At 39.8% G+C, this 27439-nt stretch overlaps 1 protein-coding gene across 1 annotated transcript; it reads left to right on the top strand.

The window, feature by feature from the left end:
- Positions 1 to 26295, top strand: htr1d (5-hydroxytryptamine (serotonin) receptor 1D, G protein-coupled). Its single transcript, XM_086275371.1, has 2 exons — positions 1 to 582; positions 21223 to 26295. The coding sequence occupies exon 2, from the start codon at positions 22117 to 22119 to the stop codon at positions 23272 to 23274; it is 1158 nt and encodes a 385-aa protein (XP_086131497.1). The 5' UTR covers positions 1 to 582; positions 21223 to 22116; the 3' UTR covers positions 23275 to 26295.
- Positions 26296 to 27439: the final 1144 nt, after the last annotated feature.

The raw sequence follows: 27439 nt of genomic DNA, 5'->3' as shown, positions 1-27439 counted from the left end.
CAGCCAGTCTCAACTAAACCTTCTTAAAACGCAGGCTTGAATGCAACTTGTTGACGTTTCTCTAATCTTCCCGGTGGAGAATCGTTCGCATCAGATCCAGGAAGTCCCCGTGTCTTCCACCGGGAGGGTTAATAATTACTGGAGACACCCCACAACGATCTGCATCCTTGCGCATACAACGAAGGTTCGCCGGTACAGCAGTTTTCACACTTTTCAGACATAGTGGGGATTTAACTCTGGTAATAAAAAAAAGAGAGCAGCTTTGCCAGTGACTGTGAAGAAGTCGTTGAAAGTGTGAGAAAGTGTCAAATATCAGATTTGAACGCTGACCACACGACCGCCTTAACTGTGTTTATACCCACACGAAGGATCTGCCTTTCAGATAAGAGTTGAAGGACCCTCAGCGCGCACAGCAGCAACATCTACAGAAGCAGATGCACTTTTAGTATAACCAGTCTGAGTTCCGACTGTTTGTACTGGACGTGCGTAAATAAAGGACGCCTCCAAAGACATTCCGGGATAGCTTTTATTCTTTTCTCCAAAAACGAAAGACTGAATATCAACAGACGAAGAACATCCACGGTACGTTTTGTTGTCTTTCTTTCTTTCTTTCTTTCTTTCTTTCTTTCTTAACCTCTGGGTAGACCGGTGACTGTTTGTTACCAATACGCATGGATCTGAGTGCGCAGAGCCGATGATTCAAAGACATCTAGTAAAGTTTATGTTTCTAAGTACAAAAAGAACTAACACAAAGACACAAGTAAAAGGGGGTACGCAATAAAAATTAAACCGCTCAGCGGAGAATTCTAAAATAATATATACAAAAGATACGACGAAGTGTGATAAGGTCACTGGCGCAGTTTACGTCCCTTTAGGATTATTTTAAGCGACACGGTAGGAAATGAAGAAATTTAAAGTAGGCTACAATAAGGCAACAATATGCTATAGACTAAATATAGAAGTCCCTTTGAGAAACCAATGCGATCTTAACATGAGCGATAAGACGTAAGAGATGTGAGATGAGAAAAGAACAAAAAACAAAACGCACATGTAGAAAACCTGCATGAACCTGCATGAACCTGCATGAAGCTCCAGTGTGCCAAAAACGGATTCACAGGGCGAGTAAGCCTGATCTTGTCGGTCTCAGCTGAAGGTTGTTGCAGCGTTTAAAGGCAAAAAACACAGTTTTGTTCAGGGAAATCAAGAAAACCCCAAAGACCTTTTAGCTCCCTAATAAATATCATTGATGTTGCAGAGTTATTCTTTTTAAACAATGGTAGCATTTATTTGCTGGACCTGACTTCATTTATTTATTTATGTAGAACGCTCTTTAAAGCTTCTTAAGTACGAGGCTCAAACCTACAGATCTCATGTATTACAGAGCATACGCTGCAGTGGGGGGACACATTTGAAAACATGTTGTACTTTGGTATCTGTAGAAGGTTTGAGCACGACATTTAAATTAATTTCCGCCTCAACAACTGTTAAGGTGGATTAGTGAGCAGCAAAGTCAATTAGTCAATTTCAAGTTGGAAAAATAGACCTGTGTGCTCTGTTGCAGTCCCCCCCCCCCTTTATTAGAACACTGATGTGAGAGATGATAAACAAAATGAAAGAGATTCACCACCACAGCGTTCTGATGAAATGTGTCTTTCAGCACAGAATGTAGCCCCATTTCACCACAGAGAGACACTCTCACACATGTGGAGTTTCCACTCTCACGTTCACCCTCACACCATTTTCTCCCCCATCCCCTCACAGTCAAGCAGAAATGTGACACACACACACACACACACCAGGAGACACACACAGACTCATCGGTGCACATACACCTTAACTATCAGGGTGTGACTGAAGATGAAGAACTGAATCCACCATCTATTTATAACCAGGCATTGCTTAATAACACTGAATAGAAAAACAGAAAAAATTGAAGATTATTATATTTTTAAATGAGTAGCTTTACCGTATTGTGATAAAAGATTTTTCTCCTATTATTTCAGGCAGGAGACGAGCACAGACGGGCACAAACAACTCATTTGCAGTTTTTTAGGCATTATATAAAATTCTGGTTTATCAGTTCATGTTGCACGAGTGCAGATGTTTAATCTCCTCTTAAATTTAGAGAATATAGAAATTCAAGAATCACTGGCTGCTTTATGCCTCACTTGTTGGAGTCACATTAATTTTTCACCTATAAAATATTGAGCTATAATATATTGTGAGGTATGAGGACTTAAGTGAACGTTGTTTGTTTTGTGTGTCAGTTTCAGGTTGAATATTTATTGTGGGAAGTAAATATGCCCCCTTTTTTTAGCTTATAGTGGCATTTTGATGAATATTGTCTTTTCATGTATAACACAGGATAGAAGAGCGGGATGGGCATCTGCTTTGGCTTTAAACTTTAGCAAAACATCTCATATGCAGCCATCCGTGTTACTGTATAATTATGTGTTAGCTTAAAAATCATCCATGCACATTTTTATCAAGCTCTTGGAGCATCACTAGCTAAAGCTAGAGCTGATGAAACCAGTACATGTCATTTGATATGGCCACTGGATACAAATGAGAACTCTGTCTTTGTCTACCTCTGAGATCACGAGGTGAATGGTCCACCACTTTCAGTGTTAACTTTACATTTGCTGTGAAAGAATGTAAAGGTGTAGTAATGGTAACTAAGAGAGACAAGCCTTATTAAATGTTTAACTGTAAAATCTAGGATTATATAATGAAATGAAAGTCAGTAGAGAGGAACCCAGTGAGACGCCAACAGCTTATTTCTCTCAGCTTCTTCTTTCTGGCACAGGGATTACCAAAAGATATGGACAGCAAAGCGCAGTAATGAAGTAAATGACTGAGTCTTCCAGTGCATGTGAGTAACCACCTGAAGGTAACTACTTCAGCTGCTTCCCAGAGCTGAACATTTGAGAACTATAGAGCTATGGTTCACACTTTTAGTATGTAATATAATGCAAACTTTATTGTCCCAACATGTACTTTTCCAAGACACAAAAACACTGGAAGCATAGTGTCATCCTTACATAGTTTGTTCTGCAGTCCACTGTACTGTGCAGCACAAGTGCTGGCTGACTAGCAGGATTACAGCTAAGCAGATGGTGCAGCAAGCAGTGTCTGTGAAGAAGAGTTCACCATTTGGCTCTAAAGCACTCCATCCTGAGAACATAGTTTTGCTAAAACTCCTGCAAATGTCAGGGGAAGCTATGTTCATTTGATTATTGCTTCTCTACCAAAGAACTGTCAGTGCCAATGTAATGACTGCTACTGACTGTCTGTGCTATCACTCATCCATCTCATCTCAGGATGAGCCCTCATGCCTTAGTCATTAAGTAGCTCAACTTCTGACATAAAGGAGAGCTAACTACTGGCAGATAGAATGTATTTCCCAAGCACTGTGAGACACGATCAGTCAGTCTGATAGCAGGTCTCAGTGGAGCATAACTTACAGACCAATGCATTAATGCTCTAAGCATAATGAATTTGTCACTGTGTGAGTCCATCGACTGTATATAAAAGGAGAGCGGAGTACCTTACTGCGAATGTAGCAACTTGTCAATCACAAGGCTGCACAGTGCTTTATTGTCTTTGATTATCAAAAGCCGACAATAGCAGAAATAAAAACTATAGTAACACAATGATAAAGCTTTAATTGTATAGCACTTTTCAAAAAATAGTTACAAAGGTGTTTTACAGAACACATTAACTGACTCAGGGCTGTGGGGTGACACTATGACACCTGTCATAGTGTGAGAGACTGGATACGTACTACACGTGTCACCAATTTGTTACATGGTTAACACAGAGATAGACAACCTTTCATAATCACATTTACACCTACAGCCAATCTAACCCCATATGCATTGGGGTTAGATTACCCAGAGAGAGCCCACTCAGACAGTGGGAGAACATGTAAGCACTACACTGGGCAGCTGTGGCTACAATGTAGCTTGCCATCACCAGTGTGTGAATGTGTGTGTGAATGGGTGAATGACTGAATGTAGTGTAAAGCACTTTGGGGTCCTTAGGGACTGAGTAAAGCGCTATACAAATGCAGGCCATTTTACACAGAAGGCCCCGGACTGGATTCAAACTGGTATGCAGTTTGGTACTGGGTGACTGTACTAACCACCACACCATCATGGTGCCTGTTAAAAAAAGAAAACAACAAGAAAAATAAATAATACAAGGCTAGATAAAATATGTGAGTAATATGACAGGTATAAGACTTGAGACAAACAAAACTTATGGGGAGAGATTTTAGTGAAGCATTAAATCTCGTAATAATAAAATTAAATTTCAGCTGTGATCGGTGGAAAGGCCATCACAGCAGTCTTGATGACAGAAACGGGGAGTGCTGCTTGTCAAAGAGGGCTCCATTACATTAGGGTGGAAATGTTATTAAAAAAACACACGCATGCACACACATGCACAAATATAGGCTATATTTAGCAGATATTTAATATCAGCTATATATTATTGCTGAATTACCAGCGAACCACTCAAAAGTGAAATATTACATATAATTAAACTACTAGTTTAATTATATTTTATTAGTAACACAAAACAGAGAACAGATCAGTTGGGAAAGCTGTAGGAACTGTCATCAGATACATAAATATGCAAAGTGAGTCAGCATGTTGTAAGCACAGTAATCTAAGTGTCATAGAGGTGTTATAGGAAACATTTTTATCTGATGGAAAAAATTACTCAGACAAACTGACTGATTTAGCAAAGCAGCTGATTGGTTTGAGAGATCACATTGTCTGATTGTTTTGCAGTAAATAAGACAACAATGTAAGGTGGTGAGTTAGCTGCTGCAGTATTTTAACTACAGACTATGTTTTTAAAAGCTGTGAAAAGTTTAAAGAAACAGACCCACAAGTCAAAATCAGGTGTTGATCTCTAAGAAGAAAAATGAGCAGACTTTGTTAGATAAAACGTGCCAGCTCACAGTCGCCATTCAAGCTAAAGAGTAGAATTGAATCATTTCATATTTGAGTTCTGTGATTTGCCAGGAAGGTATATAGTATTAATTCAATTCAATTTTATTTATATAGCGCCAAATCACAACAAAAGTCGCCTCAAGGCGCTTCATAGATACAGAGAAAAACCCAACAATCATATGACCCCCTATGAGCAAGCACTTTGGCGACAGTGGGAAGGAAAAACTCCCTTTTAACAGGAAGAAACCTCCGGCAGAACCAGACTCAGGGAGGGGCGGGGCCATCTGCTGCAACCGGTTGGGGTGAGAGAAGGAAGACAGGATAAAAGACATGCTGTGGAAGAGAGACAGAGGTTAATAACAGATATGATTCAATGCAGAGAGGTCTATTAACACATAGTGAGTGAGAAAGGTGACTGGAAAGGAAAAACTCAATGCATCATGGGAATCCCCGGCAGCCTATGTCTATTGCAGCATAACTAAGGGAGGATTCAGGGTCACCTGGTCCAGCCCTAACTGTATGCTTTAGCAAAGAGGAAAGTTTTAAGCCTAATCTTGAAAGTAGAGATAGTGTCTGTCTCCCGAATCCAAACTGGAAGCTGGTTCCACAGAAGAGGGGGCTGAAAACTGAAGGCTCTCCCTCCCATTCTACTTTTAAATACTCTAGGAACAACAAGTAGGCCTGCAGAGTGAGAGCGAAGTGCTCTAATAGGGTGATATGGTACTACAAGGTCATTAAGATGGGGCCTGATTATTTAAGACCTTATTAGAAACCTTGAATTGTAAGAACTCTTGGAAAAAAACAAGGTCCTAGGACTCCACTCTTGTGACTTGGAGAGAGTTTTGCACGCATTTGTGACCACTCGCCTTGATTACTGTAATGGACTTTATATTGGTATTGATCAGGCTTCACTATCACGCTTGCAAATGGTCCAGAATGCTGCTGCTCGCCTGTTGACAGGGACACGCAAACGTGAGCACATTACCCCTGTTCTTGCCTCCTTACACTGGTTGCCTGTCCATTTTAGAATTCATTTTAAAATTTTATTGCTTGCTTTTAAAGTTTTAAATGGCCTGGCTCCGTCTTACCTGTCAGACCTTTTACACCAATACACTCCACAAAGGTCCCTCAGATCATCTGACCAGTCACTCCTTGCTGTCCCCATGTCGAGACTTAAACACCGAGGAGACCGAGCTTTCGCTGTTGTGGCCCCCAAACTATGGAACAAACTGCCCCTCCATATTAGGCTGGCCCCAACACTTGAAATGTTTAAATCACTTTTAAAAACACACTTTTTTTCAAAGGCCTTCTAGGAGTGTTATCAGAGCCAGTTTGTAGTCAGTTTTTAGTCAGCTGTTGGTCATTCTTAATCTTTTTACTTTGTTAATCTTATTCATTGTATATCTTATTGTTTATTTTACTCATGTTGATTTATTTTTATCTTCTTTTTCAATTATATATTTGTTTTGTTTATTGATTTCATTGTATGCTTAAAGTATGGGTTTAACTGCTATCTCTGTTTTATTATTGGAAAGCACTTTGGTCAACTTTGTTGTTTTTAAATGTGCTATATAAATAAGGTTGGATTGGATTGGATCATTAAAAGACCCTTACTCTTATAATACCTTTATTAATACTACTGCAGTAATAGTTTAAAAAAAAGCGAGGCTGAAGTGCAGAGCTAGTGTTGCATGTTATTGCATGAGCACCGAAACAGCTTCACATTCTTATACTGAGTTTAGTTAAACAAAAATGGCGGTCACACAATGAAGGTTACATACATTACACTTCTGTTCGTGCTTCCGCTCATTAAGTCCAGAAGAAGTGAACAAGTCACTGATCGCAGCGTGCAGCAAAAGGTTGAATGAACTGCACTCAGACAGTTTCAGGCTGAAATGGACTGCTGATGGCCTATAATGAAAACAGTTGTGAACACGCTGTCAGCAGTCCAGAAGACAGTGGTCCGTTGAGGATGTCATTTATGAAAATATGCAGTTTTCGATATTCGAATATATCAGGACCGCTCACCCAAATATTTTGTGAGAAAAAAAAAACGTTTTCATAGGACTCTATACAGTCCTGTCATAAGCTAAGTACATCTCATTAATCAGTAGCTTGCAGAACCACCTTTAGCACCAATAACTTTTTCTGTATGACTTTCTCAGTCTTTTGAAATTGCTTCAGTTCATTGAGGTTTGCAGTCATTCAATTATGCACACTCTCTTGAAATCCCATCACAGCATCGTAATTATCCTGAACTCTGAACTTTAACTCGAACATTGTAGCACCTTAATTGTTTTGTTTGTACATGGCATTGTCCTGTTGTGTGACCCAGTTTTGGCTAAGCTTTAGCTGTTGGACAGATTTCCTCATATTTGACTCTAGAATATTTTGCTGTACAGATGAGTTCTTTTTTGATTTAGGCACTGCAAAGAATCTGGGTCCTGTGGCTGCAAAACAAGCCCAAATCATCACCCCTCCGCCGCCGTGCTTGAGAATCGTTATACGGTATAAGGTGTGTTTATTTTTTGCTAAACATGGTGCAGTATATTATGATCAAACATCTCCACTTTAGTCTAACCTGTCCATACTGCCATGTTCTTTTTAGAGAGGCGAGGCTTTCGTTTGGAAACAAGCCATGCTTTTTTAGTGTCTTTCCAATTGTGCCGTCATGACCTTTAACATTTAACATACTAACTGGGGCCTGTAGAGTCTCAAACGTAACATTTGTTTTGTTTTAGTTTCTCTGAGTATTACACAGTCTGACCTTTGGATAAATTTGCTTTGATATCCACTCCTGTGAAGATTGTGGCACAAACCTGAATGGTCCAAACTACCAAGCTGCAAAAAACTTGTGCCTTTAGAGAGGTGGTCACACTTGCTGATGATTAAAAAATACAGTGCATGTTACTAGCAGCACAATGCTACTACTTAACCTCTTAATTCCTAATTCCGAAGCACGAGTGGTGCACTTAGTGTTTCCAATTACTGCACAGAGAGCTGTGAAAACTTTCTTTTTCACATATTGGCTGACCTAACAGACACGTGTCCACATTTATTCAGATATTCTTCCTTACTACTTTGATTTATCAACTCCAGGATCCAATATGAGTCTTGTTTTGAGTTTACGTGCCGTGTTAGCTTTCTATTTCAGTTCCTCAAGTGTCAAAACATGAAAACAGCCAAATGGAAGTTAGAAGTAACAGTGCAGTTTGTTAAACTATGCTGAAAAGAAGATAGAAGTTATTCTAAGTCAGTCTTCATTTCATGGTACGGGTCGCTTCTTTCATTAAATCCTCTTGTTAGTTTTCATGCTGCTGGGTTTTCGCTTTACACTGGAATTAAAGCAACCCAGAACATTAATGCTGTATCACTGGTAATCCTGCTGGATTTACAGGCGAGATTATTTGAAAGGGAACGCAATCAGTGTGAGATTTTTTTCACTCAGGAAATGACACGCCTCTGTCAGTCTGTCCTCTTTTTCTGTTTATCGTTTTCCACATCATTTCTCCAGCAGCAGAGACAACCCACCACGTTGTTTCAGGCCTTGCAATGTTGTTCAAGTTTTTTTTTTTTTTTCATGATGATTTCTAACCTCAGTCACCCAAAGTTTATGTCTGTTTTCAGTCTGTTTTCCTGGCTCTCTTTCCAGGCCCTTGATTTCAAATATTTTCTGGTCTTGACTCTTTTGCTTTCCTCACTTCCTCCCGGCCTTGTATTTTTTTCATTGCTGTATCCCTCCTCCTTCAACTAATCTGCAGTCAGGCTGTCGGTATAATTAGAGCTGATTCCTAGGGTTGGGCCCTCCAGATGAAAGCTGTAATTTTAAACCATGAGAATTTGTCACTTGCTATGAAAATGACTGCAGGGGTCATGTTTGATTTCACAGAAAGCTGCACTCCCTGCTCTCACAGCAGCAACCTATCAGGCCATTAGTGGTCAGTGTTTCAAGATGGACTACTTCTTGAAAGATGTCTATTTCCGTTACTTCAGCAGCTCAGGGAAATAGTTAGCTCACATTATCTCAGAGCCTGTAATTTGCTGACTGAAAGCTTCTAAGTTAAAAATGTCAAACAAGCGTAACATAATACACTGTAGAAAAACAGTTTTTAGGTTCATTTAAAATTTTCCTTTTGCTTGAAATTTAAAAAGACAATTTAGGGTAGGAGGAGGACCAGAAAAGTTTAAATATTAGTAGTTTTACATGTTACTTGCTATAATAAAAATATTTTTAATGATATTCAAGCCATAATATGACTATAATAGCTCAAATAATGAAATTCTATGTGTTTTGGCTTCTACAGGGAAAATTCATTTTTGCATGTTAATAATGCAGAAATACAACAACAAGGGCAGACTGAATGCTTTAAATTTATTTATAGGTCCAAACCAATCTAATAGAATAGATCCAAACAGATATATGTGACAAGCATAATTTAAGAGAATTTCCAAGCTTTCTTGTACTTTGAATTTTTACTTAGATACAAACAAAATGTCATAGCGGTCCAAAATCAGCTGGAAGACGCTTACCTTTGACTTCTTTCAGCTGCTCACTTGCCACAAGTGATCACCCCAGTGGGTAGCTTGTACACAGAGATGCTCCTCCTGATGTAACCCCAAAGGGGAATTGTGCTTCTGGAGACACTTGCACCACTAAGCTTATGAAGAGAAAAAATCATATTAAGCAGAACTGAGTTCAACTGATGTGGCCCAATCCAAGTTGTAATGTTGCACCTTGGGAATGGCAAATTAATTTCCTGTCTTAATTCCCAAGTAACACAAAAAATGGGTCACATTAGCATTTATGTTAATTCACGTATTCCACAAAGTCCAGCTCAGCTGATAGCCTTCAACGTATCCAAATGTATCCTTTTAAAGATGCTTTAGCCTTCCCACAGGGCAAGCTGCAAGTCTGCAAGCTGCTTTGCAACCCCCCTTCCATTCAAGCTCTGCCTTTCATGCAGCTGCAGACTTAATCATTAGGTATCATATTCTGTGTGCAGATGAAATGGCAAAGAGGAGTGCTCTTCCTTTCGTGTGCATATGCGAAATGCAGAAGTTCAGGGAGGTAAAGCCAAATATAAACAAATAATATAAACAAACGCCTTAACGCCCACTCACATCCTGGGCCATTCGACCTCAATAAATCACATGATAGGGTGGGGCTAGGTTTCACAGTGGGTTCACCCAAAACCTTGGCTGATTGTGACCCACACCCGTTTTCACACCTTGGCTCGTGTGATTAGGTAGATAGAGACACTCCATAGGGCTTCAAATCTAGGAGTCTCCACCAACTGTGCTTAGAGCTGAAGAAGCTTCTTGGATGAGAGGTGAAACGTCTTCAAGAATACTTAAAGAAGTCCAGACGTTTTTCTTTTCAAGCTCCTTAGACAACGATGACCTGGATGTCTGAGAACCTTCACAGACACATTTTTTAATTTTTTGCTAACACGTGACTGAAATTTCACCACAAACACAGCATAATGGATAATCTTATACGGCATTAATATAATGATGAAAACACACAAACACACCTTCTCATGAGCAGGTGGCACTCCTGAGGCTAAAATCAACTCCATAAGATTGCATGTTTGAGACAGTTTTTCATTTGGAGAATAAACTTGGAATAAGACTGAAGATTTAATTGCGTTAATGTCATTTTGATATTTAAAGAAATGTTTTTGCAGATTTTTTTAAGTTTAATGATTTAGCTGAAAATGTGTTAATTGACACCATCTTTCTGTTAGAAATGTTACTCAAGTTTTGCTCAAAACTTCTTCTAAATTAGATAGTCAAGATGTCAGACTATACTGATCCTTTTACTTACAAATAGGCTTACACACATATTTTCTGGGGTTCTGCAATGCTCTATGGATCCATCCAGTTTAATTGACAATAAAATCGATATGCCATCTCTGTGAGAGCTACAGCTGTCTGGGTTTACTCACCAACTAACCGTTACCGCTCCTTTTTAGGCGCACTCCGAAACCATTGTTTTGCTGTCAAAAAGTTTATTTTTCTGCTATTTTTAAACACACCACAACTTGACCATTAAAAAAACTTTATGTACATTATAGGCATGTGTTGAGAGGCTTAAAAAACAATGAAGAGTAAACAAAATGACAAGCTATAGTGTAATAAGAATGAAAGGGATTGCAGCTTTTGGATGAATACGTCTGTAACAAAGCAGCATCACAAAGTCTGAATTCAGTAAATCAGTAGTCACATAAAGTAACACGAAAATAAATCTTTTTTTTTGACATTAGGTGTAATGTAAACATTGTTTCCCTTGCTAAGTACTGTACATTACTATTTGTATTCTCTGTCATGTTTCCCATAGTATTAGGTTATACTTTAGTATTTGGAGTTATGGTCTATCTTTGGCTCTCTTTGCTTTTTTTGCCTCATCCATTTTTTGTCACTATAGGAAGACTAAACCTACTATAGGCTTTCATGTTGTCCTCTTCAGTATCAAACATCCGCTGTTGTCTCCTGGATGGATCGTTGATCCTAACCTCTGGTGAATCACTACCTCTTTACTTTTATGACTCATATACACAGTCTAACACAAAAGATAAAGATAAAAGCACTCCTGTTTGTCACCGTCAGGTGATATGAAATCCAGCTTTAGTACTTCCTCTTGCACTCTCTGTGTGTGTCTGTAACACACACACACACACACACACACACACACACACTGCAAATTATACTGTTGTTACAATTATCTAGACAATTTTATTTATTTCATTTTTTTTTATGCCCAAGGTAACAGGCAAAGTGAATAACACTGATTATCTCTTCATCCTGGCACCTGTTAGTGGGTGGGATACATTGGGGAGCAAGTGAACATTTTATCCTTTTGACAAGGGCCAAATTATGATGGTTGGATGACTGGGTCAGAGCTTCTCCAAAACTATAGCTCTTGTGGTGTGTTCCTGGTCTGCATTAGTCAGTACTTATCAAAAGTGGTCCAAAAGAGGAATGGTGAGGAACCAGTGACAGGGTCATGGGTGGCCAAGGCTTACTGATCCAAGATACAAGCTTTTGTAGTTCAAATTGCCCAAAAAGTTACTGCTGGTTCTGATAGAACGATGTCAGAATGCACAGAGTATTGCAGTTTGTTGTGTATAAGGCTGCATTGCTGCAGACCAGTCAGGGTCCCATCTGTCCACTACCAAAACCACCAACAATGGACATGTGAGCATCAGAACTGGACCATGGAGCAATGGAAGAAGGTGGCCTGATCTCATGAAGCATGTTTTACAACATGTGGATGTGTGTGTGTGTGTGTGTGTGTGTGTGTGTGTGTGTGTGTGTGTGTGTGTGTGTGGCTTACCTGGGGAAGTCTTGGCACCAGGATGCACTGTGGGAGAAAGACAAGCGTGCAAAGGCATTGTGAAACTTTGGGCAATATTCCGCTGGGAAGCCTTGGATCCTGGATCCATGTGGATGTTACTGTGACACGTGCAACCTTTCTAAGCATTGTTGCAGACCAAGTGCACCCTTTCATGGAAACATTATTCTCTGATAGCCTCTTTTAGCAGGATAATGAGGCCTGCCACAAAGCAAAAATGGTTCAAGAATGGTTTGAAGAGGACAATAATGTACTTGAGGTGTTGACTTGACCTCAAAATTCCCCAGATCTCATTCCAATTGAGCGTCTATGGGATGTGCTGAACAAGCAAGTCTGTGGACTATGGGGGCTCCACTCCCCAACTTACAAGACTTAAAGGATCTGTTCCTAACATCTTTCTGCCGAATACGACAGCATACCTTCGGGGGTTGAGTGGAGCCCATGGGTCAGGCCTGTTTTGGCAGCAAAAGGGGGACCAACACATTATTAGGCTGGTGATCCTAATATTATGCCTCATTGTTGTGGCCAGACTGCTTTGAGCTGATAGAAAGGCAACAGTAGCTCAAATAATAATTTTTACAAAGTATTTAGAAGATTACACTGTGTGGTCTGTGAGCTAAGGACAGGAAACTGAGACTATAATTTACTTGGGCTGACCAAAATTGGGAAATTGATTGAAGATTGGAAAAGTGTTGCCTGATCTGGCGAGTTTCAGCCTCTGCTGCATCATTCACAGGGTAGGATCAAACTTTGGTATAAACAACATGAAAGCATCGAGCCATCCTGCTTTATATCAGTGTTATGTCATTGATGTGCAATCGACAAACCAAGTGTGTGACACTACCATGGAAATATATACCACACTCTCTGAGGAATGTTTCTGACACCCTACTGAATCAGTGCCACAAATTCAGTTAGTTCTGAAAGCAAAAGGGGATCCACCCTGGTACTAGCAAGGCTGGAGTATACATTAAACTATAGTAAATTATTTATATTCACAGGACATTAGCTTGTCTTTATAGCCAGGCACAGGTACTACCAGTGCACTTCACAAAATTCGAATATACCAAAAGTTTTCTCAGTCTCAGTGTTCCTCCTACAGCATCCTATAACATTTGCATTCTGATAATCTCTGCACCGTGTTATTTTTTTGGGCCAGCTTTCAATGAAGGGCATCTAAGCTGTCCCAGATTTACACTCGTCCTGTTCCACTTTCAAAGGGTCACATACATTGTATTACTGGTGCGAAGACTGTCTGCGTGTTGATAAAGTTTATTTTGTGCAGAAATGAGGAGAGTACAAAAGTCAGAATTTTCTTTTTTAAACCAGTTTTATGAAGCTGCTATGCAGCCTGTTAAAACTAACCATTTGGATGCCTTTAATTTATAGGAATGAATTTTCTACCATCTGTCACTTTCCTTCTCAGCTACTGTAATATGTCCTGAAGTAGACACAGAAAACTATCACCATACCGCGGGTTAACCTCCTCTTCTTTCCACACTTTCTAGTCATTTTCTGGCACCACACACCTCTCTCTCTCTCTCTCTCTCTCTCTCTCTCTCTCTAAACACATATATATATATATATATATATATATATATATATATATATATATATATATATATATATATATATATATATATATATATATATATATATATCGTGTCCCACTGATCTATAACTCTGTTACTGTTCTGCACTAAGCTGCTAAAAGACAGTTTTTCCTTACACCTGTTGCAAAGAGGTGGCTCATATAGGAGATCACTGGATATGCATAAACAATTTTTGCCTGTGTGCTGACTATAATGATAGGAAACAGCATCCAAATGCATTGGCAGCACACGCTTGGCTAGAACACAGTTAAAAGGCAGTTCACCTACTGAACAATGATTATTGTTTGAAGCCAGGCACGTAGGTTTGAGGAGTGAAATCGAGGAACATAAAATGTATATTTCTTGTATTTAAATTAATCAGGGAAGTTCTTAATTCATGCATTTATTCATTTTTGACTTTCATTATTGTGCACAAGAAAACACTGACTGATGCTAAATTATGAAATCTTTAACAACAAGTGCATAGCTGTTATGTGTACACCTTCTAGGTCTGTGTGTTTTTGTGTTCGTGTCATTGTGCCAGGAACTTAATAAATTTAACTGAGATCAGAATGGCGTTGTCTGATCTATTCAGAGATGGGCAGTAACGCGTTACTTGTAACGCGTTACTGTAATCTGATTACTTTTTTCAAGTAACGAGTAAAGTAAGGGATTACTATTGCAAAAATGGTAATTAGATTACCGTTACTTTCCCGTAGGAACGCTGCGTTACTGCATTACTAAAACCGTGATTTTTTGCGAGAATGTCTCACGACAGTGACGTAAGCGAGTGCGACGTTCGTGACAACAGCTGTGTGCAGATCAACAGTGGATCACATATCGATTGTGGGAGAGAGTATGAGCGTGCAGCGTTTAAAGCGTGGAAGTACTGACCTTACTTTGAGTTTGATTCCATAAAAAGTGACAAAAACATTAGCGTCCATTGTGCGTGGGAAGAAAACTTCTTTTTACAGCGAAAAAAACCCTAAACTTCCGAGCAAGCACCGAGTAGCTATGACGTAATGGGAAACTCACAGACCTGCACCAGGGTAAACCTCCGCCTACCGCACTCCTGCTTTACAGGTGAAAATAGAGAAACAGGACCGCTGAGTCTTTGACTTTATTTATTTTCTGCTGTGTTTTACTTGCATCTATTTGAAAGACTGAGTGTAAACACAAAAAATATTTTATTTTATGTGTTGGAATGTGTAGAAAATAGGTTTAAATGTTAAACTAATTTATTCAAGTCAGAGAATGTTGCTTATAGTTTAATTTTTACTTGATGCATAAAGTTAAAAGATTAAAACTAATAAAACAAGTTAAAAAAGAGACTTTTCCATCTGATTACATTTTGTATGATGGATTATGTAGAAAAAGTAGAATTGGGCTGAAAGATCTATCACTTTATCACCTATTCAGGTTGTAAATCGTGTTTTAAAAAAGTAACTAAGTAACTAAGTAATTAATTACTTTTGAAAATAAGTAATCAGTAAAGTAACTGGATTACTTTTTTGGGGAAGTAATCAGTAATTAGTTACTGATTACTTTTTTCAAGTAACTTGACCAACACTGGATCTATTAGTACTGAGTACTGATACAGTAATGTAGCAACACTCAGCGACTACTCATGGGTCAGATCGTCAACATTGTGACAGGATTTGTGGCTGGTGCAATCCCACTGTAAGATGATTTCTACCCTTGAGAAGGTTTCTTATTTAAGAAATGTTATACTGATTTAATGTGTATTTGTGATGCAAAAATCAAAGTTACTTTTGGTTTTACTCATGCCAGCAGCAGTAGCTTAGCCATGCTTACTGTTTTCAGGTCATAGTAGCTGGTGTGATTATATCAACATTTGTAATCAAATTAGGCAATCTCTCATCTGAATGGTCTGGGAATAACTGTGGTTGCTGGACAGTTTCCATGCATGTCCTGCAGCAATAAACTTTACCGCTGCATCTGTGAAACCAAATGTCCACCTACGCCAGAACTGATAGTAAATGGTCTTTAAGCTCTGGTCTCTCGTCTAATGTAGTACGAGCAAGTCCAGAGGATTCACAACAATAGAGTGGACAGCAAATCTTCTACCCACTGCACGATCCAACCTGTTCCTTAAACCCAAATAAAGGTCTCTTTCAACCCAGTATCACAGCAGACATGTAACAGACAAGCCAAATGAAAGTAATCATGGGAAAGCATCTAAACAGACATTACTAACACATTTGCGTGTAAATACATATTAGCCACCTATCTTAATAGATTCTTGCATTGATGGATCCTAGAATGGACTTCATACCCTTCTTTGTCACTAGCGACTTCTTGGCCTTAAATATATCATCTGCCCCTGCTGGTACATATATGTCTGCATGCCTGTCCTTTTCACGACTTGGAGAGGCAAAGCTTGAAATTGAAATGGTGGACCTGGTCTGTTACATGCTTTGCGGTGACATTGGGTTGACTATTTCCAGCTATGTGCTCGGACAAGTTCAGTTCAATTCAATTCAGTTTTATTTATATAGCAACAAATCACAACACTCACCTCAAGGTGTTTTATATTGTAAGGTAAAGACAAGTAGTAGAAAGAAACCCGAACAATCTGACCACCCTCTATGAGCAATCACTTGGTATCAGTAGGCAGGAAAAACTTCCTTTTGACTGGAAGAAACCTCAGGGTAAAGGAGGGACAATCATCTGCTGGGCTAAGAGAGGGAGGCAGGACGAAAGAGACACAAGTACAAATTTGGTCATTGTCTAGAGTTCATGTGCGATGCACCTCTACAGATACTGCAGATGCTGCAGAATGTATCATTTTACACCATCACTGGGTTCCCAGATGTCTTTCTCTGTTGGCATAAATTGAGAAAGACATAACCCTCATAAGCCCACCACACATTCAGGCACATAGCACATCCATGCTCACCTACCATTTAGTGCATGCTTGAGTAAACACTAGACATTAGCTGACAGCAAAGGTAGCAATGGCTCTGCCTCTTGGTTAAATCAATTTGTCTATCTACCCCGGCGCCACACGTCATATGCAGGCCTGCTGCATTTGGAGGGTATTACCCTTTCACCCAGACCAACAACCAGCCTGCCTCACATGCTGCAGCATCTGCTTGGACTTAACTCAAGCCTGAAATTAATAAATTTCTGATTTGTGAATGGCATGTGGAGCAATGGCTCCAACTGGGCAGAGATGCGGTATTGTGGGTGCTTCAGTTCTGCTTTTTGTCACACCCACATGAGTAATTTTAACTTTTTTTTTTTGCTTTTTATTATTGCAATCTTGAGATGTTGTTCCCACTAAGTTTTTTAAAGGATGATAAATGCACATTTCAGCTTAGCATCAGGCCTTACTGCATTAGACCTTCAATTTCAAAGCCAGATGTAGACATAATCGCTTTCACACAAACAGTATAGAGCTAATTTTAGGCAAGGTCTGGTCTTGATTGAAAATCTTCCCCTCTTATCCATTCATTATGAATCTCATTAAGTCATTGTGCTGTAAACCAGGCTCTTAGGAGATAAGCTTTGTCCTTCACTTGTCTGATGTGTAAACAGATAAGCTGTTTAATCATCTATCATACATGCTACTAGCACATGTGTTTGTGAGTGTGTAGGTGTGGGGGTGACATTCACTAGAAACATATTAGAGTATAGCAGCTTGCATCAGGGATAAGTGAATGAATAATTCAGCGTTGTCCACAACAGTCTTATTGCAGCCTCACTCTGTGGTGCATTCAGTATTACAACACTAGGAGTAAGCGTCATTACCAGACACTCTCCGCACGAATCAGTCACTTCTGTGCTGATGCAATGAAGCACTGGGATGACTCCAAAGTAGTCATGCTGTGTGAGCTGTGTGATGTTTCACTCAGCACCTCTGACACATGTGCACATCGTGTTTTTTTTGGTGATATTTTATGTGTACTATGAATAACAATATCTTGAGCTACTCTCATACACAAGGATGACAGCGCTGTGTTTGTATGCACATCTGGGAATGAATCTCCACTCCTGTCTCTGTGTTAACCATGGTCACTGTTGTTCTTCTTCTTCACCGTGTTACTGTTTACGCTGCTGTGTGGACACTGAGTGATGATGATAGGCAGAATGCATATGCAGTAAAGCCAGAAGGAGCCATCCTAATGACTCAGTATGACGGTTTTAACAGTGGCTGCTTAGTTGTGGATCATGCATGAATCAGACCTAAAAAACAAAACAAAAATTTGATGTAACCCACTTGGATTTATAGCCAAGGCTTTTGTAAAAATTATTATTTTAGTTTTCTAATTATTAAGCAGCTGGCTTATGCTTGTAGCAACGCTCACCCTGGGGTTAAAAAACGAAAGGCAAAAATGTTCAAAACCAGCAAGTACTTACCTTCACAGTACCTTTTAATAAGGATTATTTTAAATGAAGCTGCAGTGAAGATTAGCAGGTCTTGGTTACCATTCCTTGTGTGTCTGACTCAGTTTTAGTAATAAGCTTGTATGTACAGTGAGTACTCTGTGCCCTTTTCTTGGCTGTTTAAGTGTACACGTCTTTGATGGAGGAAAGCCAGTAGTCGACTGACCTCTCAGCTATTCGAATGTCATGGTCCAGGCTTGGAGCAAAACAAAGCAAGCACGAAGAATTTGTATTGTATGATGTGAGGGAACTTTAAATAAATTATCTCAGTTTACACTAGCTGCCTTGGAGTGAAAGGAGGATCCCACAGGAGGAGATGAATGAAGTAACTACAGGCAAGGAGACTGATGACTGAAACGGGCTAAAGGGTTTGATTAATGAATGGATGAATTAAAACTCTTATACTTGCTAAGCAGTCCATAGGACACTTATAATGACAAAAAATGAACCACAGACCAATGAATATCAAAGCTGTCTCCACGTTTAATAGCGGTCACAGCAGAAAAATATAGAAGGTTAAGTCACTATAAGGAAGGGATGAGATGTCTTTGTCTTTAATTTAAAAAAGAAAAACAGTGGCAACTAATGTGGTTAGTACATGGTTATTAACAGTTGTTAACATGTTCACACATCTTTTCCACGTACTCTGACTAGTATTATTTTTATTTTTTAAAACAAAACTTTTAATACATTAATATATCTATGGTTTTGTACAGTAAATATACAGTAGAAAACAATTCATTTATTAAACTTACTCTTGCTAAGAAGGCATCACGGCTATGTCGCCTCACATCAACGCTAAGAGAATATCCATGATGTTGAATCAACTTTCATTTTGGAACTGTTACCGAACTATACTACGATTAGATGCTGAGACAAGGCTGCCAGCTGATGGTTATTTGCCATCAAAATAGTAGTCCTCATCCCCAACCAATCACTACAGATGGATCCCCCTCCCTGAGCTTGCTTCAGAGTTTTTCCTTTCCACTGTTGCCAAGTGTTTGCTGTAGGGGATTGTGTGATTGTTGGGGTTTTTCTTTCTAATATTGTCTTTATCATACAATACACAGCACCTTGATTGTTGTTTCTTGTGTTGTTTAGATGTTTTAGGTTGTTTGAACTTTTTTTATTTTTTCATAGGGGTCTAACCAGCTACAGTAGTAAATCCGCAAGTACGCCATTCCACATAGCTAACTGTGACACATTTACTGTTGTGCTGCGGCATTCGTTGAAATGTTGTTAAAGAGACACCATCAGTTACAGGAAAGAGAAACTGATTAGTAATGTATTTTCCTATTTTCCCATCAGAGGTAGAAAGACACAACACAGGAACTTCAGATTAGAGTCAGCTGACCTTTATTGTCTCAGTGTTTGGATATGATTCACTTTGAGTCATGCTGCCTGTGGAGCTCTGTGGAAGTCAGCGCTGGTTGTTAGATACACCATTCTAGTCTTGTTTGGAACACCTTAATAAATATTAGATGCACTGCCAATAAATTTGGTCATTCGTGGTCCTCAGATGATGGTTGTTTTTAGCTAAATGTCTCAATAACAACTGGTTTGATTGTCCTGAAATTCGTGTTCATCTAATTTAATGAGTGAACAGTTTTTGTTTTACCTGATGGTTCTTAAGAAAACAGCACATATGAGAGCAAACACTGCAAAAACAAACCTTTATAAATTGTACTGAGGATGAATTATAAAAATGGTCATGGCCGCTTGAGAGTTTGCAAATGAATGCATCAAGACTGGTGAGACTGGCACCGAGACACCAAGAATGTTTCCTTTGCTACTTAATATGCCAATTTATTGTCACAGCCCAAGCACAATAATCCCTCTCAAGAGCCCAGCTGCCAATCAACACTTCACTTAATGGAGGTGATTTGTGGAGTTGTATCAGGAACAAACATACACTTGGAAATCGGTCTTAACAGCAATAATGTGCAAGCTGAAGGATGTGCTAAATGTGAAAAGGCAAACATTTGTAATTAGCGTGGCAAACGCAGTTGTTTGTTTTCCAGCCACCACATTCCTTAACGCTTCGAAATCACTTCAAAGCTGGTTGATGTGTGAAAAATGAAATCAACAAAATCCCTAAAAATAATTAACAACTTTGTAGACTTTGTTCTGCTAGTAACTCCTCTCCCTAATCATTTCATGTTTAAATGAATAAAACCCACTTCCCACACAAAACTCAGCTGAGATTTTACAATGTGGCTTTTTCACAGTACCTGACAAGAATAAAGATTTACATGACAATTTGCCACATACGCTATAAGTGGTAAGTAAATCATGCTGTTGCTCTTCAATAATAAATGAAAGCAAACGTGATACATGGATGGAAAGCTGGAGGGTTGTGATTAGCAGACATTTGAAGTTTTCGTTCCTTCTGGGACATAACGCCACTTTTCCACATTTCAGTTCCTATCTCTTTTGTTGTATTTGAAATTGAGTCAGCTTCCATCGTGTGATAATGTTCTGTTACTGTTGCCTGGAAGAAATATTTCCCTTTGTACCGCTACACTCCAATTTCCCATCTCCCTTCAGAGTAATGTGAATAAAAAAGTAAATACTTTAAAAAGTATTGACTTTTGAAGAAACTTTTTTCATTTTTTCCATGAAATATTCATTTGTGCTGCAATTATTGGAGAGAGAATATCGTTTTTATGTAGTTGTTGACAATTTAGTCTTACAACTACACAACAGGAGTGTGGGTGTTAATCCATGGATCAAGTCACGATACTCCTTTCAGAAATCACAGTTGAGTTTGCAGTTTATTCACATGCGGTGATTCCAGGTGGTTTGTCTGTGTATGTCTCTGTTCATATAAATAATATGGTGCACAGGATGATGCACTGCAAAATACAACATTTCTAATCATTTTTCTCTCATTTGTCTCACCTAGGAAGAAAATGCCTCGGAAGAAGCTGGATGAAAATCTGACAAAACCTCGCAATCTTTACGGACTCTACAAGTGAACATCTGTCTGACAGGCGATGCTGTGAGAAGAGAGATATGGATGTTGAAGAATTACCCATGAGCTACATTTATAAGTTTTTCCTTGGTTTGATGCTGATCCTGTAACTGTAGTGCTTTGGCTTCCCAACATCATTAGAAATAGGGAGCAAAGCCAAGTTACAGTCAGAACCTGACTAAGCTTTCTTGTGGACTTCAGAAAAGATAAGGGAGAGAGAGAGAGAGCAAGCAAACCTTTGTATCTGTTGTCATCATCTTCCTACGCACAGTTCCCCGGTTTGTTTTATTGAAAAGGAGGAGCCCATTAAAGCATTTGATAGATAGGAAAAGCTTGGTCTGAAGGTGTGGTTGCTGGCTGGCTGCTAGTTGGAGATGAGATAAGAGCGTGGGGAAACGAGAGAGACAAGACGTGCCTTTCTGACGGGAGATGAATACAAATTAGGATTTTGCCCTCCTGCAGCTACACCAGTTAAGCGAATCAATACTGAAGTGGAGAAATGGTCAAATTCGTCTCTGATTCATGCCAACTAATCATCAGTATCATTAGTTCTAAACCAAAACTGTGGAATGAGTTGTTTGCTAACGGTTAATATGAAATAATTCTTTTGAATAAAAGGGTTGATGAATTAAGGAGAGATCTGTTTACAAATGCGGTTTCAAAAAAGTTAGAAAAAAGAACATTAAAAGACGGACTTCTGGTCAAAACCATCAGTGCCACACCATCATGGCCTTTTTCAGTGTTACACCTGAACTGATCCGTGTACAGTTGTAGATTATAGATATGAGACTGGATTCAAAGCAGGTTTAACAGAGTGGAGGCGCGATGGAGCTGGACAACAGCTCACTGGACTACTTCATTAGAAACTTCACAGAGATTCCTAACACCACTACAGCACCACCCTGGAGCGAGGCCACACTCCTCGGTTTCCAGGTCTCTCTGTCTGCTCTGTTAGCCATTGTCACCTTGGCTACTGTCCTTTCAAATGCCTTTGTCATCGCCACCATCTTTCTGACCAGGAAGCTCCACACACCTGCCAACTTCCTAATTGGCTCCCTCGCCGTCACAGACCTGTTGGTTTCCATTTTAGTCATGCCAATTAGCATTGTGTACACTGTCAGCAAGACCTGGTCGCTGGGGCAGATTGTTTGTGACATCTGGCTGTCATCTGATATCACATTCTGCACCGCCTCCATCTTGCACCTGTGTGTAATTGCGCTGGATCGCTATTGGGCTATCACGCACGCGCTGGAGTACTCAAAGCGCCGCACCATGCGCCGTGCAGGGATCATGGTTGGGGTGGTGTGGGTGATATCTATATCGATTTCCATGCCTCCACTTTTCTGGCGGCAGGCCAAAGCCCATGAGGAGCTTACAGAGTGTATGGTGAATACAGATCAGATCTCTTACACCCTATACTCCACCTTCGGCGCCTTCTACGTTCCCACAGTGCTTCTCATCATCCTCTACGGTCGGATTTACGTTGCAGCCCGCTCTCGCATTTTTAAGACACCGTCGTCGTCTGGGAAGCGTTTCACCACAGCGCAGCTAATCCAGACCTCTGCAGGGTCCTCTCTCTGTTCTCTTAATTCCTCCTCCCACCACGAAGCACACCTACACTCTGGCAATGCGGGAGGTGTGGGAGGAGGAGGGGGAGGGTCACCTCTGTTCATGAACAGCGTGAAAGTCAAGCTGGCAGACAACGTGCTGGAGAGGAAACGTCTGTGTGCAGCACGGGAGAGGAAAGCAACCAAGACACTGGGCATCATCCTGGGCGCGTTCATTGTCTGTTGGCTTCCCTTCTTTGTTGGCACGCTTGTCATGGCGATATGCAAAGAGTGCTGGTTTGATCCAGTGCTGTTTGACATCTTTACATGGCTGGGATACCTGAACTCCCTCATCAACCCTGTCATCTACACCGTCTTCAACGACGAATTCAAGCAGGCTTTCCAAAAGCTCATCAAATTCAGACGGTGCTCCTGAAAAGAAGACAAGCGTGGATTAAAACTGGCATATCCAGTGAAAAAAAATGGAGCGAAAAAGGCAAAACAAAAACAATAGATAATAGTCAGAGTGGAACTACTGTGCAAAAAATGTACCATGTTGATAAATGTGATTTTTTTAAAAATACATTAAATATCTGTGCATAGACCTTTAGATACCTACAGTATTTCAATTATAAAGACTTGTGCATGCATCCTACAAAAGACCCCCCCACCCCCACCTTTCCAGACATTGCGATGTGCCAGAATTCCCACACCTAAGACGAACTAAAAAAGAAGTTTGGGAAATCTATTTAATATGAGAGAGACATCATTGTTATTTCTTGGAGCAAGAAAAGCTTCTACACAGATAAGGACCAGAGTGACTGTTTGGAAGGAGCAAACTCTGAGCGACTGAATTCAATCGAGCCAAAAAAGAAAAGCCATGAAATGTATGTTGTCTTCATCTCTGTGTCACACTGTACGCTGCTTCTCCTATGTACTGTAAAGTTTCTGTGGAACAGTAAAGTACTTAGAAAGACTCCAACTTCTAAAGGCTCAGAAAAGCTTTGTCCATGTATGCAAGTGTGCATTAAATGTGTGTGCTGGTGGTGGGAGCTCTGTGCACGCGCATGTGAGTAAAGGTAGACGTGTTTGAAGAAGAAGTGAGGATTTTGAAAAGGAAACTGCATTTCAAGTCCAAATATTAATTCAGGTTTTTGTGATGGATTACACGTGCTTCATTTCCACCAAGGCATAATAGCTATAGTAGTCGTGCATGTATTTCCCCATTCATGTTTTAGAAACAAACAAATGAAAAACAGATCTGACATGTGATTTGACCATGACGAAACAGTAAAAAGATAAAATAAAAAGATGACTAAAAAAAACAACTTTTTATGCACACTCAAAAGAAATTCTGCCCAAAATAATGACTTGAACTAATTTGGTTATAACTTTGCTACGAGTACAATGTAAAACGTTACATTTAATGGAATCTGGTTAAATGAAATTTACTAAATTGGTATACATTCAGTTTATACCAAAAACGTTTTCCTTAACAAATAAGCAGCATCAGCATCATTGCTTCATGTTAACTGAGTGAATAAAATTAAAAAGTGTAAAAAATTCAACAATGAGGGATTTCCTTGTTGATAGATGTGAAATTATGTGACTCTACAGTTTTATATTCTGTTTATTTTGTAATTTATTGATGAACACAAATACAGGCCTGATTTCCATGACTGATTTGCAAACTTTTAGAGAATCCCTGAGCTCCCTACCATGAGGAACAGCACAAGGTGGACAGACTGCTGGCTATACACGTACATATTTGTGGTAGCTTCACTTTATCTCTAGATCAGTCTGACAATGATTGGATGAATCGCCCAGCGTAATGGACAGTCTTTGAAGATATTATGCTGAACCACCAGCTCAGACCCTTAAAATGAATATATTATTTATGTGCAATTTATTTGTTTACATTTCCTAAGTGTGCTTTTTGATACTTCAGCTCATTGTGCAGCAGAGTAAGGCTCTCTTACTGCGAAATGTATTTTTAATGAAATGCTTCTTTTTTTGTTGAGCTCAGCAAAGGCATCTCGATAATGGTGTACATTTTCCTCATTTTCTGTTATTTACATACTGTTACATGCTTGGACATTCATATATTTTTGACATGGATGAAGTTAAAAAAACATGAAAACAAAGAAAGGCAACCATATGTATTAGGTTTGAACCAGAATTGAGAAAAAATCTGATTTAAAAACTATTAACAATGTTTGGTTGTCAAAATGTTTCTTTTACTTTTTGCTGTTTGGCATTTTGGCATAGATTTCCATATGTGGTAATTACAGGTTGGGTTAGAGGAGGCAAGGCTTATAGGCTCCAGTTTCTCTTTAAAGATGTCAGATGAAGAGCAGCCAATCAGAATATCAGTCAGTCGGTCTTTAGCCTTGTGTCACTGGAGGCAAATATGTTGATTGTTGTTTGAAAAGCTTCAGTATCAGACTGAAGGTCGCCCCTGCTAAGACGGTACGGTGTTATCCTAATAACAAACCGTGGGTAACACAGGAAGTCAAAGCTGTCCTCAACATGAAGAAGAAGGCTTTCAGGAGCAAAGTGAAGGAGGAGATGAAGGCAGCACAGCGGGAGGTGAAACGCTGCCCGAGGGAAGCAAAGGACACCTACAGGAGGAAGGTGGAGCAGAAGTTGGAGAGGAACAATATGAGGGAGGTCTGGAATGGTGTGAAAACCATCACAGGCCACAACACCAAGAAAAGCACAGTGGGGGGGACTGTGGAGAAGGCAAACGAACTCAACAACTTCTTCAACAGGTTTGACCAGCCCACAACCCCCCCACCCTCACCTTCACTACAGAGTCCAATCCCCACTCTCCTACCTCCCTCGCTTCCCCCCCTTCCTGACACCATGACACCCCCCTCCTCCAATCCCTCTCTCAGCAGCAAGACATCTCCCCCCCTCCCCTCTTCCCAAACATCTCCCAGTGTCACAGTGGATCAGGTCAGGAGGCAACTGAGGAAGCTTCGCCCCAGAAAGGCAGCAGGCCCAGACAAGGTGTGTCCTAGGATGCTAAAGGCGTGTGCTGCTGAACTTGGGGAGCCGCTACAACGAGTCTTCAACCTCAGTCTGCGACTGGGGAGAGTGCCCGCCCTATGGAAGACATCCTGCATCGTCCCGGTCCCCAAAAAGAACCGGCCCAATGAGCTGAATGACTTCCGACCGGTGGCACTGACGTCACATCTTATGAAGACTCTAGAGCGGCTCTTCCTCAACCTCCTCCGACCACAGGTACAACATGCCCAGGACCCACTACAGTTTGCATACAAGGCGGGTGTCGGAGTGGAGGATGCCATCCTGTACCTCCTACACAGAGCCCACTCACACCTGGATGGGGGAAAAGGCACAGTCAGGATCCTGTTTCTTGACTTTTCCAGTGCCTTTAATACCATCCGACAGACCACAGTACGTCAGGCTGAAGGACATCACGTCTGACACAGTGGTCAGCAGCACAGGAGCACCACAGGGAACTGTGCTGTCCCCTCTTCTCTTCACCCTGAACAACTAAGCTGTAGTGCCTCTTCACCTCACTGTGCAATACCTTTTGTGCAATACTTTTGTAAATAGTCAACGGTGCAATAGACTCAATACTTGAAATGTGCAATTCACTTGTATTTTTATTTTTATTCCTATTTATTCTATTTATCCCCTTCGTATATTTTATTTATATTGTCTCTGTATTTATATATATGTGTGTGTGTATAACTCTGTAACTTCTGTCGGTGCTGTGCTTTTTTGGGAATCGAATTTCCCAGAGGAACACACCCGAGGGATTAATAAAGTTCTATCTTATCTTATCTTATCTCTGAAGTTGTGAACACCAGAAACAAACAGCTGATTCTTTGCAAATCAAGTAAATAAATATTAACATATATATAAATACATATTAGCTGTTTGTTTGTAGTTTTACACGTCCCACATGTTTCAGTATGTTCATCAGATAGCATCTATCATCTACCATTTAATGCTGGGCAGTTAGTACAGATGAGATTTGTTAGACATGAAAAATAGATGCATACTGCTATGGGAGCATTGAAATAGTAAAAGGAGGGTCAAACAATAAATGAATCAAGCTCATAACTTTATAATGTTCTGTAAAACTGACAATAACTCCAAAGCCAGGTGGTAATTGTATGTAACTTTATTACTGCATACATGCAGAAACGCGATCTAGTGTAAAAATGAGCAATCATTTTAGTCATTTTAATAGTTATTTATTTTATTTTTATTTTGCCCCAGTCATCAAAGCAGAAAAGGTTTTAGGTCAGAATTGCTGCTTCAATGCACACTGACGGCTAATAAGGGCAGAAGTCAGATTTTCCCTTTAACATTCTAGCTAGACTTTAAATAAGTAATCGTTTTGAAAGCTAATGGCCTTCACAGTGTCAAATTAATTAGACAGTGAATATACAAAGATCTCTGAAAAGAGGTCACATTTGCCTGAATTTGTCTGTGGATCATGTAATTCAGGATACAGAATTAAACATGCCACAATTAGTAAGATGGCTATGGCCTTTGGGATTTCTGAGGTCATAGATAAATGTTGAGCAGAAATCAAAACAAATCACAGAAAACTGAATTTCTGT

The sequence above is a fragment of the Aulonocara sp. 'chitande type north' Nkhata Bay genome, linkage group LG19 (genome assembly GCF_057382095.1).
Source record: "Aulonocara sp. 'chitande type north' Nkhata Bay isolate Kocher_YH1m ecotype deep benthic linkage group LG19, A_spYH_male_GT1.1, whole genome shotgun sequence".
Lineage (NCBI taxonomy): Eukaryota > Metazoa > Chordata > Actinopteri > Cichliformes > Cichlidae > Aulonocara > Aulonocara sp. 'chitande type north' Nkhata Bay.
This window is presented reverse-complemented; position numbering and strand designations above follow the sequence as displayed.

Coding starts and splice junctions, on each gene's coding strand:
- htr1d (XM_086275371.1), top strand. CDS start 22,117: ATGGAGCTGGACAACAGCTCACTGGACTACTTCATTAGAAACTTCACA.